Raw genomic sequence first — 17,277 nt, 5'->3', positions numbered from 1 at the left:
CAAATGAAACATGTAGAAACTGGATCCTAGTTCTATGGAACATCAAACATTGACTGCAAAAGTCTTAAACTGGCTTTTGCAGCGACATACATGAAAACATTTGTGTTGCACCATGGCTCAGCTTCAGAATACTTTCATTTGCTTGTGCATTATAGATTATCTTACTGAAGATATACAACTAACATTTATCACAGATGTCCTATAAAATTAAATACATGCCACAAATGGTCACCAGGTCAGACTTTTGACATGCCTTACTCAAACAAAACACCATGTTCTTGAATATTTTTCCAACCAATATTATGAACACAAACCATTTAACTGAGCTTGTTGCAGTGTTTCACAGTAAATCCTATAGAAACTAGTTGAAAAAACTAAAGAGCAAAGATCAAAATAAAGGTTAGATGCAGGAAATCTATCCATAAATATGAAATGAGATTTTTATGGATTTGTTGCCAGAGTTTTACAAACACACTATTTAGATGATCTGCGTTGTGTAATTCCATCTTGTGTCTGTAATCAAATTGCAAGAGGGAAACAGAATTGATATTGGTAACACAACGCCTGGGGAATGTCAGCATGAACGGCTTCCTTGCATGAGTTTATCTAAATAGTTTCCACCCAAAAGAGAAATAAAGCTTTTCCTGCGAGAGAACTAAAAACAAGGGAAGAATCAGAGATAAGACAGTGGGGTTGTGTGGTTTTTGACAGCAGGCTCAAGAAAAGAAACTAACAAACCAGAACCAGCGTGTCAGGAAATGCCTCTCTGGTGATATTTCATCTGTTCTGGATTATTGTCCCTGTGTGTGTGTCAAGAATCTTCCCCGAGGCAGAATAGATAAATGTTTCATAATTCAAACAGCAAAACTGAAAACGTATTCATACACTCGGCATCATTATTCCTGTCTACAATCTACCCTACCCAACCCATTACAAACAACACTTGTATTTAAAGCAAAAGAAAAGGAAAATTCAAGAGCAGGACAGAAATCAACGTCCTCAGAATACCTCTCATGTGTAATTTCACAATTTCTCCAGCAGGTGTCGGTATCATGCGCAGGCCGTGTTTACGGTCTTCAGTAAAAGAAGACGTTCGTTGTTTATGGTGTGAATATTTCACGCTGTTTGCCCAAAAATGTGTTTTTGCAACACATGTCTCGTTGCTCAGTGATTCGAATATGTCAGAAGCATCTTGGGAAATACAGCGTGAGTTAAACTGGGACTGATGGTGAGTTCGATAACCTTGTTTTCATTGAGTTTGGCGGTCAGGAAAGACGTTAGCATGGATGCTAGCAGAAGTTAACGTTCAACCCTCTTATTATACATGAGGCTTGTGTTCTTGATCTTTTTCAGTTCTGTTTAATTACTATAGCTCGATTATCTGATGCTGCGCCTCCTCGTCGTTAACACGAATCCACATTTCAAGTTATTGATAAGAAATGATGGCGATAATCGATCTTTTTTCTCCCCTCTAGTTTCATATCACTGTCATCGGTTGATGCGGTGGAGCTGGGAGCAGACATGCTGCTGAAGATGCCTCAAAAGCTACTGAAAACTGCCCACTACATCGAGCTGGGCAGTTACCAGCACTGGCCGGTGCTGATCCCGCAAAGGATCCGTCTCTACACATATGAACAAATCCCCCTTTTCCTCAAAGAGAACCCCTACATCACAGATGGATACAGAGCTCACCTGCCATCCAGACTCTGCATCAAGAGGTCTTTGATTGATTTCATTTGTAATCTAGAGAGATCACAAGATGAATATCTTGTATCTAGATAAAGATCTTATTTACTATTATATATAGTTAATAAGATTGTGTATATCTTCCTTTCAAGAAGTGGAATAGGATTGCTTTTGTAGTTACCACATTTTACTGACTCTTCTTGGATCAAATGTGCTCCAGAAGTAATTATAAAAATACATTTTTAAATCAAATTGTATAATTTAAAAACGGTATTTATACATTACTACCGCGTTAACCTCTCTTTTTATTTGGGAAAATAACTTGAATATTCTGTTTTGCAGCATCTTCATGTTGTCTAATGAGACTGTGAATATTTGGAGTCACCTCCTGGGGTTCCTTCTCTTTTTCGTTCTGGGGGTTAATGACCTCTCCTCAGTGCTGCCGGCCTCCGGGGCCAACAGAGAGGACTATGCCATTTATGCCATAGGACTCTTTTGCTTCCAGGTATTTTACTCTGCTTATACTGAACAAGTACTGCATTCTTCTCTGATTTGCTCTGGACTCAAGATTTTTTTTAAAGTTGATGATAAATTCTTGCAACATAAGTTTTTGGTCTAATAGCTTGAGGGTTTCCAAACAGGTTCAAAAGAAATAGTTCCTGCTGAGGTAAGTCCACTCTATGTAGATGTTGTATTTTAGAACGCTGCAATAGGACTGTAAGTATAGTAGTGATTCCAAGACAACAGGCTTTAGTTTTAATGTCAAAACATATTTGATATTGTACCTAGGTCTAGTACCCTGATCCTCCTCAACCATTATCTCTTTCTAGAAAATAAAAAATTGCACAAACATGGTTTGAATTTCAATATTTTATATCAACTGGCTGGATGTCATCAGACTTCAAAAACGTTATCAATGTTTTTTTTACCCGCAGGTGTGCATGTTGTGTTCAGTGGGATATCATCTCTTCGCCTGCCACCGATCGGAGAAGACGTGTCGTCGCTGGCTGGCGTTGGACTACGCAGGCATATCTGTCGGCATCCTCGGCTGTTACGTACCCGGAATCTTCTATGCGTTTTATTGCAATGCTGTGAGTCTGACGACTTCACGTGACTCGTTCTACCACAGACTGAAGCTCACCAGGTGTCTTTCTTTGCCGCAGTTTTGGCGGCAGGTGTATCTGCTGACCGTGCTGTCCCTGATCCTGGCAGTCTTCTGCGCCCAGGTCCACCCGCGTTACCTCAGCAACGACTGGCGGAAGCTGAGAGTGGCAATCTTCTGCTGTGTGGCGGGAATAAGTGTGATTCCTGCCTGCCACTGGGTGTGGCTCAACGGCGGGTTCAGCTGTGACGTAGTTCAGGTGAGGATGTGGAGGTTTTATCCACGACTAGTGACGTGTTTTACGGTGTCTCAGCGTCGAAGCATGTGCGGAGTAATCGATTGAGTATCAAGGAGTGTGTTGGTGACATATGTTGTGATGTTTGAAGCATCACAAACTGGCATCAGAACTGGTTCAGGATCAGCTTGTGGCTTCCATCAAATCGCGAAGGATCTCCCCTCACAGCTTTTGGATTTGGTGGATTTTTGTACTTATTTTTTGTACTTTTGTACTTATGGAGTCTGCAAGATAGAGTATATTTTCTTGAATGTGGCAGCATTTTACGCTAATCTTTCCTAATAAAATATAATAATTCTGTGATAAACTTAGAAAAGCAGGTGAAACAATCTGAAAGAAAATCAATATTTTTTACAGTCAAAACACAAGTAATATAAGCAAATTGTTTTAAGCTTCATGCTTAATGTCCACTTGATGGCGCAGTAGAGCAAATGAAGCATCAAAGATTTGGCCCAAGGATGAACTACTCAGTTGGAAGGCTTCAGTGGTTCATGAGGCTTCTTCTCCTTTTTCACCAATAACGACCACCACATTTATTTAAAAATTGTAATCTATATACTGAAGTCTTTTAATTAAAGGACGACGAACTGAGTAAACGTTAGATTAACATCAGGTACTTTAACCAGCAAGTTTTCGAGTGCAATGTTGAATTGTGTTGTTTATTTTAAACACGCAGCTGTTTCTGCCTCGAGTGATTGTGATGTACTTCATTGCTGGATCTGCCTTCTTGTTCTACGTCACCAAGATCCCCGAGCGCTACTTCCCAGGTGAGTTCGTTCATAACAAGAACACAAGAATGAAAGAAAACAGAAAATTATCACATTTTTAAATACACAAATTAGTGTAGATGTTACATCTTAAGCAGCATTTAAAAAACATCTTAAATAAACCTGTACAATCTCATCTCTAGGTCAGCTGAACTACTTGGGAGCCAGTCACCAGTTGTGGCACATTCTGGTGGTGGTGATGTTCTACTGGTGGCATCAGACTGCGATACACATCATGCGTTTCAGGCACAGCCAGCCCTGCCCCCCCCAGACCAGCAGCTAAGTCTCTACCTTCATATATTTCCAACGACAATAATGTAAGAAGCCGAAAATGAACGTTGGATCAAAACATGGAGATGATTTTCACTCGGAATGTTTATGTTCTTTTCAATCCAAATGCGGTTTATGTGAGTGAGATGACCAAACATGAATGATATAATCATCTGCTGCTTGCGTAAGCGCGATGAAAATTTTTTGTTGTGAAGCCTTTGATGAAATTCTTGTTTTTCCTGCTGTTTCGACAAAAAGCTCAACAATCGTCAGGCTGACACACAATAATAATAACAATCCATATATTTCTGTGCTTTAAATTAACCAATGCAAAAAATGAACAACTACTTTTGCAAAAAACTTAACTCTCACGATCATTTATTTATATTTATTTTATTAATAGCGATATTATAAACCAAGTGCGTTGAAATGCGCACTGCACTGAGCCGTTCGCTCTTTGTCGCCCCCTACAGTTGAAGAGTAAAACTAAAAACGGCTAGCACAGCATTAGGTCAGAACACTAACACAATTACAGCTGTTTTAATGTTCGAATCACGCGAGAGTTTCTTGTTTTGTGAACTAACTTTATTTAATCTTTCATGTGACGAAGCTTATTTTTCATATTTTTGTCACAAACGATGTTCTTCTGACTTTGCCGTTGGACTTTCTTTATAAAAGTTTTATGCTTCATTCTTTTGTAGATAAACAAAGCCAGTATAAAGTTCCGGCACTCATGGGCATGTTTCCTTGTAACGCATGCAACGAAGAGTCAAACAAAAAGTATTTTATATCTACTGTCATCACTGTAATGCATCGTCTGCCTTAATATCTTGTGTTTCTTGGTGAACAAACCATCTGTTACAATCTGATTCTGAGCGACTGCATCAAACAACCGTTACATCACTGCGCCTCATACCTCAGGATTGTCCAGTTCAATCTTTATTTTTCGCCTTCATTGGTCAGTATTTAGTTTTTCCTCACGAGCTGCTGATTGTTTTTAAGTGTTAATCTTCTCTACTGTAACACATAGACTCTGTGTGAGGCTCAAGCTGGAAAAACGTTGGTGCCTGTGTGAACTGATTTTGTTGAATCAATAAAGAATGCTGTGAAATCATGACGTCACACGACACTGGGTTTTGTTTACCATTTTAATACGACGCGTGTAATTCTTTACTGGCTGCAAATGTTGTTGCACTCTCTGACCAGCAGAGGGCGGTGTTAAGTCGTTTGTAAGCGTTGACCTGGTGACGTTTCTGCGAACAAAAAGCATCTTCCTGCTTGACTAGGATGTCCTCTGACGAACCCCAGCGTCAGGTGGATCAACTGAGAGAGCGTTTTAAAGACCTGTGATGACTCGGCAGGTCAGCATCAAACCACATGATCCCACGTGACCGCATGAGTCAGTGTCATTCTTCACGCCACGAATCAAACGTTACCAGAAACAAGGTACATGGTTATTACCTTCACAACTTGGGGGTGTTAAAAACTTACATCACGTAAGCTACTTGTAAAATAAAGGAGTCAAAGTATTGTTGGTGCTACAATAATACAGAAACACATGTTTACTGATGAATATATCGAGAAACGTTACATGTACAATGTATGTCGATGTACCTTTATAACCACAGGAGATAATATTTCACTTGACAACACATTTACCTACATTTTTTTTCATGACCTGACTTTACTCGGATGACTTGACTGAATGAATCATTTGACTCATTCGAGTCGATGAGTCACAACATTTCATGACTTTAATTCAACCACCTTCTCACCTTCACCTTCCCATCAAATCAGCTGTTTTGATTGACAGCTGGCTGATGGAAATACTTCATTCGACACATTGGACGGATGGTTTTCTGTGACCATGTTTTGTCAATAAAGTTTTAAATGTACTCGAATAAAATATCAAGGTTAAACAGACAATCTCTGAACACAAACATCTTCTGGTGTGAGATCAAGGTTAGTGTCTGAATAAGTGTGATGTCATGTGACTGGTATGTCAATCAAGTGACAGGTTGTATGATTGACTTCAATACCTTTGATTGACTGATGTATCACGATCGATATATTGATCACACGTGAACACTTTTGCTTCTACTAGTTGACTGAAATAAAAACGTGCTTCTCTAGTGACTACATGAGTAAGAATAGACTTAGGAAGTGCTGGTTGTAACATAGTCGTTTTCTTTGTTAATCAGAAGTTATATATGAATAAACATGAACATATGTCCAATAATTGATACCAAAACTCTAAATTTAGTTTTCGACCCTTCAACCCAAGGTTGTTTACGTTGCTGTGGTCAATGAGTGGATCGAGTTATTTGGGTTCTGGTCAGAAAACGTAATCATTGAAAGAATTTTAATGGTTAATATGTGAAATAATGTTAAACGTTGCTGATGATTACCAAAGAGCTGACGGAAGACAGAATAACAAGACGTGCTGTCCGAGCCTCTGAGCAAGGCACTAATGACTGTTTGTTGAAGTGGCTGGTGAAGTAATTGATGCGGCTTTCACCTGATTCAGCAGGAAACTGATCCACGCTGATTAAATAAGGTTTTTTAAAGGTTTCTTTTCATCCAAAGAATGGTTTATAATTCTGTTTAAATGCTGAAATGAATGATTTCATGTGCATCTCATCCATGTTATTTCAGGATTCAATGATTTATGAGATTATTCATCATGGATTTTGCTACAGAAATATTAAATGTTATATTCACACACATGAATATATTAACCAATAATCTAACATGGAACCTCATGAGTCAAAGTATATTCGCTTGTGATCTGCATAACATCCAAAACGATTCTTTAAATGTTTGTTTCCATCTAGTTTTCCTGTCGATCACCTGACCGTCCATGTTGTGTGTAATCTGAGCCAGAACGCTTACAAACTACTCTCTGTACGTCTCCAGCCCTTCTTTCCTTTCCTTCATTCTTTCTCCCCCTCTATTTACTTGTCGTTCATCTCTTTATCTTTCTTTGTCGGTCTTGCTTTCTAGATATCTTTCGATCCATCCTTACATCATAAATCTGAGTGACACTTTTGTTTTGTTAAGAAACGTTTGTTTTTATTCAGGCACCGTTACATACATGTAATAAAATACAACGTACAAAGAATGTTTACAAAATCAACTCTACATTCATGCTCATGAAATATAAAAGCAATCAATTGATTTTTTCCTAAATATTAAAAATAATAAAAAAAGACAAATTTCAAGATTCAACCTGAGATGATATTGAACAGCAGGTGAGTAAAGAGTGAAATGTTTCCACGGGGGAAAATAAACCAACTTCATCAGTTAACTTCTAACAAACCTTCCGACTTCATCTCGCGCTCCAGGAAAGTTAAACTTTCATCCAACAATGATTTTTAGCTGCAGGGTAATGGTTGGCACGACTGATAGTGAGTAAGGGCCGGACTCTGGACTCCACCTATTATCACCTTCCGACCAAAGTCTCCTGATCGGAAAATTTGCGAAAAGCATCCATCGCTTTTGTCAATGAAGGAGTTAAACGCGATTAATTGAGGGGGGAAGAAAAATCACATTCTTGGGTGTTATGGTGTTATTTTACACCAAATAGATAATTAATTAAAATGTTATTTTAAGTCTCATATTTGTTTTATTTATTCTTTTCCTGTTCTTCCATAAATGTAATTGGTCAGTTATGAACTCCTACACCTTGACCTCACAGCGCTATCTTTAAAATATGTTTTGTTAACATAGTTCCATCATTAGCCAACACGCTATATTGCACCCTTGATTTTGACACTTTATTAAGGTTAAAAAAAATCTTTAAAATCAATTATTCATTTACGATTGCATATTCTTTTAAATGGATTTTATCCCAGCTACTTTGGGCTAAAGGCAGGGGACACCCTGACAAGGCCACAGACATTTTGGGTTCTCAATCAACCGCAGTATGTTTTTGGTCTGTGGGAGTAAACCAGAGTAAACCCACGCACATGAGGAGAACATACACAAACTCCAGAAAGGCCTTTTGTCTTTTTGCGACATTGTTTGTCCCAATTAAAGAAAGAAAAAAGTAGAATATAAAATGAACAATGTTTTTTCATTTTAAATGTTGCAGTAACAGAGCTTGAGATATGTTGTTGGATTTTCTTTGTGAAATATGTTGTGTTGTAATAATTAGATTACAAGTTTGAGTTTTATTAAAGGTTATTCATTGTTGAAAATACTGCACTAACATGTCATAAAATGAATCTTTCTTTACTTTCTTCAGGAGTTAGTATTTGGCTCTGCTAACGTTGTTCAGTTGATGATGTACATTCATAACCCAAACTAGTCGACCTTGTTTTCAGTGTCGTTCTTTGCTTCCACTGTGGAAAATGTAAAGAAACCCTGGAGCTGCTGCTGAAGTAGTCGTTGGCACATGAAGGCTTCTCCTGCTCGACGGGTGTCACTGTGATCACACCGGCGAGTCGTCCGTGCTCTGTGCGGCGTTGAGGTCTGCGTGGACGATGGCGGCGTGCACGGTGTGAAACAACATGCTGCCGATGTGCGAGTCGTCCGGCCCGAAGACCTGCGCCCTCTGCAGGCTGTCGACGAGCGAGGTGTTGCAGCAGGCCAGGAGCACGTGGATGCCGATGTCCTTGTACTCTTTGACGAGCCCCTTGAACGTGGCCACGCCCGTCGAGTCGATGAAGGGGATGGCGGAGCAGTCCAGCACTATCGTGTGAAAGTCCAGCTCTCGCCCCACCAGTCCGGTCGCCAGCTCCCCGTTCGTCTCCCCGTTCGCCTTCTCCATCTTCACGGACATCTTTTTCTTCTTCTTGTCGGCCTTCCTCCTCTCCGTCAGCTCCAGGAAAGGCTCGACTCCGACCGTTCTGTAGAGCGACTTCAGGAAAGTGTCTTTGTTGGCGTAGTAGAGCGGCGCCTGGAAGCGAACGACCCGGACTCGAGACGGCGCCGCCAGGTTCACGTACTCGTCCACGTCTTCGTAGAGCTCGGTGTCGTCTGCCCGGCCCAGGAGAGAAACCTTTAACCGTGGAAAGAAAAAAACAATTGAGTAACACAAACACACGGTGGAGATTTAAAGTAGTTTTACAGCCGATGGGGAGTAAAGTCCAGAATATCTTATGAACCTCAGTCATGTAATCACCGTGATTTATGGCCAGCGAGATAAAAATTGGTTAATTCATTGACTTAAGGGAAGATATACAAGACAGTGGTGGGACCAGCGATGCTGTATGGTCTAGACTCAAGCACAGGTGTCAAACTGGTCCAGAAAAGGCCAGAGACGGTGCAGGTTTTGGATCCAACCGGTCAAGCACATACGGTTGAACCAATCAGGCGACTGAAGACGGTAATCAATTAATTGTCAGTCAGGTGTTGCTTGTTTAAGCCGACACCTGATTCGTTAACTTATGTGCTTGATTGGTTGGAACAAAAACCTGCACCGTCTCGGCCCTTTTCTGGACCAGTTTGACACCCTTAGAGACACTGAGGAAGAGGCAGGAAGCAGAGATGGAGGTAGATGGAGATGTTGAGGTTCTCTTTGGGAGTGATGAAGATGAATCAGGAATGAGTCGATCAGAGGATCATGTTAGATGTTTTGGAGATAAGGTCAGAGAGAATGAGATGGTTTGGTCGTGTACAGAGGAGTGATAGTGAGTATATTAGTAGAAGGATGCTGGGGTTGGAAGTCCCAGGCAGGAGGTCTAGATGAAGACCAAAGAGAAGGTTTATGGATGTAGTGAAAGAGGACATGAAGATGGTTGGTGTGAGAGAGGGGGATACATAGTTGGATGGAGGAGGTTGATTTGCTGTGGCGACCGAAAAAGATCGACCAATGGTATACTCGCCTTCGGATTTTGGGTCTGGAATATGACGCACATCATAGTGAAGACGACCCCGACCAGGAGACCGAGCTCGATGCTGATCAGAGCGGTGGCCGACATGGCCACCAACCACACGACGGCGTCGTTCTTGCTCGTCCGCCACTTGTCGGGAACATCCTTAAATTTCCTCAAGGCCCCCCGGAGGCTGACGATGATGATGCAGGCGAGGACGCACCGCTGCAGGTCGTGGAAGAACGGCGCGAAGAACAGCAGGACCAGCAGCACCACCAGAGCGCTGATGACGCTGGACACCTGACGGAGATGGAGAAGGTTTTCATTTAACTAAAAAAGAGAATCCTTGATAATGGTTGGCACTGCTGAGGTACCTGCGTCTGGCACCCGGTGGAGTCCTTCACCATGGTCTTGGCGAGAGCGGCACTTGTGGTGAAACTGTGGAAGAAGGACGGGATGATGTTGCAGCACCCGATGGCCAGCATCTCCTGGTTGGGACGAACCGTGTAGCCGTTCTTCTTGGCAAACATCTCCGACAACGACACGGTGAAGGCGAAACTGCAAAACAAAAAGGCAAGGCAATGTGAAACAAACGGTCGGAACATTGACGGAGAAAGACCTCTCGGTGACCTCTCAGGGGTCGGACAAGGACAGTACAAGAATGTGGTGGTCATATGTGGAATGTTAACAGTCGGTTATAGATTGTCTTCAGACATCGAGCCAGCTACTGAGCAGCATCCAGATTAGATAACAGAAGTCGCTTCTTTACCTGATAACGGCCATAGGAATGGCGTCCAGGGCCACTCGAGGCATCAGGCTGAAGCTGGGCACTCTCGGAGGAATGAACCCTGTGGGGATGTGACCCGACACGCTGGTGCCAAATCGGCTGTTCAAGTCCCCAAAATGGCTGGCCAGTGTGGCTCCTGCCACCACCACCAGCTCGGTGGGCAGAGGGATCTTCAGTCGATCCTTGAAGCGCTCCTGGATCTCCTTCCCGGCCACTGCCGTAGACCACAGTTAAGACGAGGAACTGGGTGTAAAATTGATGATCAAATATTACCTAAGATGGAGATGCAGATGGCGCTGGTGATTAGATCGCACACGTTGGTGGTGTGTATGTTGGCGAAGATGTTGATCCAGGTCACGACGACGGTGCCGTAGCCCTGGTGGCGAGGAATCTTCAGGCCCAGCAGGTATTTGGCCTGAACCGTCAGGATGGTGAAGGAAGCTCCCGTCGCGAAACCGTCCAACATGGGACCCGACAAGTAGACGGAGACGAAGCCCAGACGAAAAATGGCCATCAGGACCTTATTAAGAAATAACAAAGGAGCATCAAAATCACATGAACGTAAGTTCAGTATATCCGCCATTGGCCGACTAAATTGGTATTCTCCACTGTCCTCGATGAATGGTGTTAGATGTAGGATGTAGTCCCTCCAGTGTACTGATCCTCTGTGGTGTGGCAAGAATTTGGGCATACACTGTATGTATCACGAAACTGGGACTATGGTATGTTATATTGCGAGATATATTGTAATACTGTAGGAACAAGGATGTAAGAATAACCCGAGTACTTGACTTTAGTGTTGCAGAATTAACAGACTGAAACCAAATGAATATAATCGCTAGGATCTCTTAGGCTTCCATTGTTTCTTTAGCTGCGGAGGACGTAATGACTGCTGTGAATACTTGTAGGTCATTAGTAAATTAAAAAAATGAATTATATTATTTTTAAAACGATTTATTGAACTGTAAACCGTAAACGAACTATGGTAAAACATTTTTTTAATATAACTTGAAAGCCAAAAAAAATATGTTTTTTTTCAAATGTAATAAATCCATACAGTGCTGTCGAATATTGACACATTATTGTGGAAATGATTATCGCAATATTTCGCTGTATCCATATCTTCTAACACCCCTAGTTGATACACATAAGGACCCACAAAGATTGAAGCCTCATGTGAGGGACACATGACGGCACCGCTATTAACGTCCTGAGATGAAAATTTACTGCGTAATCGCAATGGCTTCGCTTCCTGAGGCGGTAAAGAAAAGGTGACACTCACAAGGTTAAGATCCATACTGGCTCCCAAATAAATGTCATCTCGACAAAGCTCAAATACCTCTTAGTTAAACGGATAGTCCACCTAGAATTCAATCCCTTTCTACTCACCCTCATGTGGACTAAGGAGTGGGAGAATTATCAGAGTAATGTGTCAACGCTAACTAGCACTAACTTTCTTCATCAAAAAAGACAAATTTAGGAATATCCAAATCCATCCAAACTGCTCGTCTGTAATGTCCCACTTGTATTGAAGCCAAGACAATAGTAATTTTTATAAAAATAACTTAGGAAGTCTATATTTTAATCTTGCTTGTAGAAGAAGCTAAACGGCTAACATGCTAAACGGACAGAAAACACTTTGGGTAAATATTGCGTGAGCTTAAGAATGAAAACGTAAAGATGGAAAATCTTTTGTTATTGTGTTATTAGTTTGCATTTGTTGCTAATTTGTTTCAACCATTACTCAGTAATGTGACCATTTATGGTTGAATTGTGGCTCCATTAGCTAATAGCGCTAATCAACGTGAAGGGTAGAAACCGCTGTCAACATATTAGCTTCAACGGCATCATTAGCTCGTGCCATATTCACCTGGTAGACACCGGCCAGGAAGGTCAGCGCCGCGGCGACACTGATGGCGTAACACTCTTTGTTGCACTGCATCCCCATGAGCTCCACACTGTGTTCGCCTGTGACGTTCATGGACGTGTTGAACACCGGCGTGTCTTCGTTGAGGTCGAAACCCGCCAGGTAGACTTCTCGATCCACCACCTGCGGGCCAGGTACAAAAACCATCATAAATCATGCTAGTTATTCATGTAAAAACATGGTTGTTATCGGCTGCTGGTGACCTAGAGTCTCCCTTTGATGGCATCTGAGAAGGTCGTTTTTGTCTCCTCACCTGTCCCACCATGAGGCTCATGAGGCTGAAGATGCCCACCGACACATGTCTGGAGGTGCCCATCAGGAAGTAGATGATGTTGGCGTAGAAGGACGTGTACAGCCCGTAGACGGGTTTGACGCCGGCCAGGAGGCAGTAGGCGATGGCCTGCGGCACCAGGATGATGCCGATGATCAGCCCGGACATCACGTCCCCCCAAACGTACTCCTTCAGTTTGTACCTAGGGAGCCAGGTGACCACGGGGAAGAACCCCGTCAGGGTGGAGCGGACCTTCGGCGCGGAACATGTGGCGCTCTGCTTCAGCTTCTTTTTCAGGACCGACGCCGCCGACGGCCGCTGTCGAACCCGTCGTTCCAGGAGATGCGGCGGCGACCGGGTCGCCTCGGCGTCTTTGGCGTTGAGCTCCTCCATCGCCACGAGGGGGCGAGGAGACGTCAGGGTGAGAGGGGGGGTCGGTCAGCTGGTCTCCTGAGGGGAAGAGAAGACGCTGTTGATTCATCATATTAACATCTCATTGACTATAACTTGTCGTGTGTTCATGGTGTCATTGTTTGAGAACAAACAACTATAGTCTTCATTTTGCTATAGTTGTGTTTGCTGTGTCCTCAAGAGTCAGGTGAACCTTTTTAGTCTTAAGACCCATTTTGAAACATTTTCTTGCATGTTTAAGGATTGTTGGACTTCGTTGTGGCCCGTTGTCATGGCAGCCCTCCAGTAAAATCTTCTATATCGAGTATATCTATATCTATAGAAGTCTTTTAGTTTTAAATGCAGTTCTCTGTCAATTATTTACCTTCTGTCGCTTGCTTCCGTTTTCTTTCTTTTTTTATCTTGAATCTTTTAAAAGCTCCAAAAACCGGGTTCAAACAAAAGTGAGACATTTAATTTTTAGTTATCTTCGGTTCCTTTTATTATATATTAATTAAAAAAACAATATCGAACGGATCCTTATGCAACGCTGCTGTCACCACCTGTGGTCTGTGAGTCACAGCTGTGTGTGTTTATGATGATCATAAAGAACATAAAAACATGATGTTGCATCTGAACATGGCAGCGCTGCTATGTGAGAGTGCCTTGCTCAAAAGAACGGGCTCAGCAGAGAATCTCTTTAAATATAATATATAATAACCAAGAACATTTAGTTTAAAGAAATCCCATCATCGTTTGCTTATTTCCTTTATTTAATGGATGAGTGGGTCCCAGCTACACAGGGCAAAAGGCGATACAAACCGGTCTCAATGTGCTTTGTATGGTTTACTCCAGGCACTCCGGTTTCCTCCCAAAAACATACAGAGATTTAATTGGGAACGGTCTGTATTTGAAGGTGTGTGTGTGAACGATTAATTGTCTTCTTGTGCCCTGGTGACCTTTCCAGAGTGTCCCCTGCCTCTTACCCTAAGGAGCTGAGACAGGCTACAGCCCCTTAGAATCGGAATCAGGAACTTTTACGGCCAATGACACGAATGAAATAAAAAAGAGATTGATATAATAAAACACGATCAATGAAAATAAAATAACAGGCATTACAATAAAATGGCATATAAATAAATAATTCATCTACAGATGGAAATTCTTCATCTTCAATTATATTTAGTTTACTGTTTTGTGGATTTTTGAGTGGATTTACTCTTAATTTGGATCATTTGCGTCATAATTGTTTTAGTCCGTTCTGTCTTAACTATACTATCAAAGCCATATAAACGATTTGAAGTGAAGATCTTTGTAACTTAACCTTATGTAGTTGAACGAAGATCAATTATTTTACTCAGTCTGCTCTCAATAGTTGACCTCGATGACAGGTGTGATAGAGAGTGTGCAGTAGTTGAATTTCCATGAGTCAGTAATTTCAAGATTTAGGTTAATCTTTGGTCTTCTTTTATTTCCAGTGGTTTTTTTCCAAGTATCTTACTTTGGATCACACTGGACAACTCTTGTTTCGCCAGTTAACAAGTTGTAAGAAGCTCTTAATCACATGACCAGAGACAAAGACTGTTGATTTGATCGGCTCAAGTGAAACCAAATCAATGTTTCCGCTGCTGCTCACGACCGTGAGGTGAATGTCCAGAGTGTGACTTTTACACCGTAGATTGTAGGAAACATTGTTGGGTTGAAGGGGAAAAAAGCCCTTGAATTAAATGGATTCCACGTAATAAATGACCAAGTAAAGGAAGTGGACGCGATGAGACTTAATCAAGGTCTTAAAAGTCAAATTTCTTCACACAAAATTTGAAAAGTGGACATTTTCAGCTACAAAACTGGTTTTAAAGCAAATAGATGGAGATGTTTGAATAAACTTGCAACATCCTTTCAACTTTCAAACCCTGAGTGAACATAGATTGAAAAGATAATCCAGTTTAAACTCACCTGCAGTCGTGCTCTTTGCTTCATGTCCCTCCAGTCACTAGACAACAAGTGTGTGTGAGTGTGTGTGTGTGTGTGAGTGTGTGTGTGGCTAGCAGCCCTTTGAACGCTCTCAAACTCTCTCTCTGGTCTCGTCACAGTCAGGAGGAGGTTCTTGACATGTCATCGGTCATGAGGGTGTGAAGTTAAAATCCGCGAAAACGTTTCACTGAACCTTCAACGTTTAGTTTTCTTTAAAATAAATAAATCGATAAAAATATGATGAATTAAGTGTCAAGTTAATGTAAATGTTGGGAGTTACTTCTTATTCATGGTTACGTCTACATGTTAGGAAATGTTTGTATGACATTGTTGCAATGGTGTGTGTGTGTGTGTGTGTGTGTGTGTGTGTGTGTGTGTGTGTGTGTGTGTGTGTGTGTGTGTGTGTGTGTGTGTGTGTGTGTGTGTGTGTGTGTGTGTGTGTGTGTGTGTGTGTGTGTGTAGGTGTGTGTGTGTGTGTGTGTGTGTGTGCTGAATTATTGCAGATACTTTTGTTCGACTTCTGGTCCTACATAAGTCATTTCCAGTGTTTTGGTGCATGTATGTATTCAATAATTTATTTTATATTATTTTGTTTCGACATCTATTTGTACAGTTTCTGTGCATTTGAACGTTTTTTACAAGGTTGTCGTTTATGAATAATTGTGTCAACAATATTAAGGTTGTTTTGTTTATCATCAAATAGAAGTCTTGTTGCAGTTTATTTGCTTCCTTAACAACTGCGTGTGTGTATTGTTGTAGGGTTTGTTTGTGCTTGTGTGTTTGATTTCAGGGCTGTGCTTTAAGTGTGTGTTTGTTTGTTTTGCGTGTGTGTGTGCATGTGTGTGTGTTTTTCTGGTTGTTTTCTTATGCGTTTGTGAGTGTTGTGCCATGTCTCAAATCTCATACTTCTCTTAGTATACTAGAAGTTAGTATGCATCAGGATAGTGTACATACTAACTAGTACGCAAATTCTCCACAGATAGTGTGTCTCAAATCAAACACTGCTGCTACACACTAACAGGAAATGACGCGACAGCTTCTTCTCCTACTACTATTTAACGATGGTTTCAACCAGCTGTTTGAACGCTATCGACACCTGCTGGCAGCAAGTTTTGCAAGTTTGGAAGAAGAAATAAAGAAAAAATATGAGAAACTAAATATTATATGCATATACAGTATATGACGTAACTTTCGTTTAAAACGTCACTAAGATGGCAGCCGTTTAGTGTGGATAGTGTCCATCGAACCATACTCAGTTTTGTGGGTGTTTTAGTACGCCAATTTAGTGTGCATGGTGCACTAAATTTCGCATACTAAGAGACGCACTTACGCATTAAAAATACTAACTTTGAGTACGCTAGTATGCGATTTGAGACACAGCACCGGTCTGTGTGTCAGTTTGTGTGTGTGTGTAAGTGCATATGTGTGTGTGTGTATGTGTTCATTTGTATTTGTGAGTGTGTATGTGTGTGTGAGTGTGTGTTTGTTTGGGCATATGTGAATGTGTGTGCATGAGTGTGTTTGTGTCTTTGTGTGTGAGTGCATGTGTGTGTTTTTGTGTGTCTGTGCATGTGTTAATATATGTGCTTGTGAGCGAGTATGTGTGTGTGTGTTAAAGTCTGTTTGTGAGTTCAAGTTTGTTTTCATGTGTGCATTTGTGAGCATGTGTGTGCATGAGTGAAATGTTTGTGTGAGTCCATGTGTGAGTGTGAGTCTGTTGTAGATGAAGAAAAAGAAAAGTAGGCGTCACATCACATGGACAACGATGCTATTCACTCACCCACGGGAGAACCACAGACAAGGACTGAAGCAGACGCACACACACACACACACACACACACACACACACACACAAACTCATTTCTCTTTGTCCATCTTTCAGCTATGAAAACACTCCTGCTGTTACTCACCCAGAAAGGAGGCGCAGCTGGACAGTGATGTGGGGGAGACGACAGCCATCTCCCTGGGTTCGCTGCCTCCTCGTCCAGCATC

At 41.6% G+C, this 17,277-nt stretch overlaps 2 protein-coding genes across 2 annotated transcripts; one reads left to right on the top strand and one right to left on the bottom strand.

The window, feature by feature from the left end:
* The first annotated feature begins 1,090 nt into the window (after window positions 1-1,090).
* Window positions 1,091-5,234, top strand: paqr3b (progestin and adipoQ receptor family member IIIb). Its single transcript, XM_087791116.1, has 7 exons — window positions 1,091-1,228; window positions 1,476-1,718; window positions 2,029-2,191; window positions 2,622-2,777; window positions 2,850-3,047; window positions 3,760-3,850; window positions 3,994-5,234. Exons 2-7 carry the CDS (start codon window positions 1,522-1,524, stop codon window positions 4,131-4,133), a joined length of 945 nt encoding a protein of 314 aa, XP_087647242.1. The 5' UTR covers window positions 1,091-1,228; window positions 1,476-1,521; the 3' UTR covers window positions 4,134-5,234.
* A 1,931-nt stretch (window positions 5,235-7,165) lies between these two features.
* Window positions 7,166-17,277, bottom strand: slc26a1 (solute carrier family 26 member 1). Its single transcript, XM_087791115.1, has 8 exons — window positions 17,196-17,277; window positions 12,904-13,371; window positions 12,594-12,773; window positions 10,997-11,243; window positions 10,706-10,937; window positions 10,311-10,494; window positions 9,949-10,236; window positions 7,166-9,122 (listed from the first exon to the last, which is right to left on the bottom strand). Exons 2-8 carry the CDS (start codon window positions 13,312-13,314, stop codon window positions 8,553-8,555), a joined length of 2,112 nt encoding a protein of 703 aa, XP_087647241.1. The 5' UTR covers window positions 13,315-13,371; window positions 17,196-17,277; the 3' UTR covers window positions 7,166-8,552.

This window comes from Callionymus lyra, chromosome 5 (assembly GCF_982586985.1).
Source record: "Callionymus lyra chromosome 5, fCalLyr1.hap1.1, whole genome shotgun sequence".
Classification (NCBI taxonomy): Eukaryota; Metazoa; Chordata; class Actinopteri; order Syngnathiformes; family Callionymidae; genus Callionymus; species Callionymus lyra.
The sequence above is the reverse complement of the archived record's forward strand: the minus strand, read 5'-3'. Positions and strand labels throughout refer to the sequence as shown.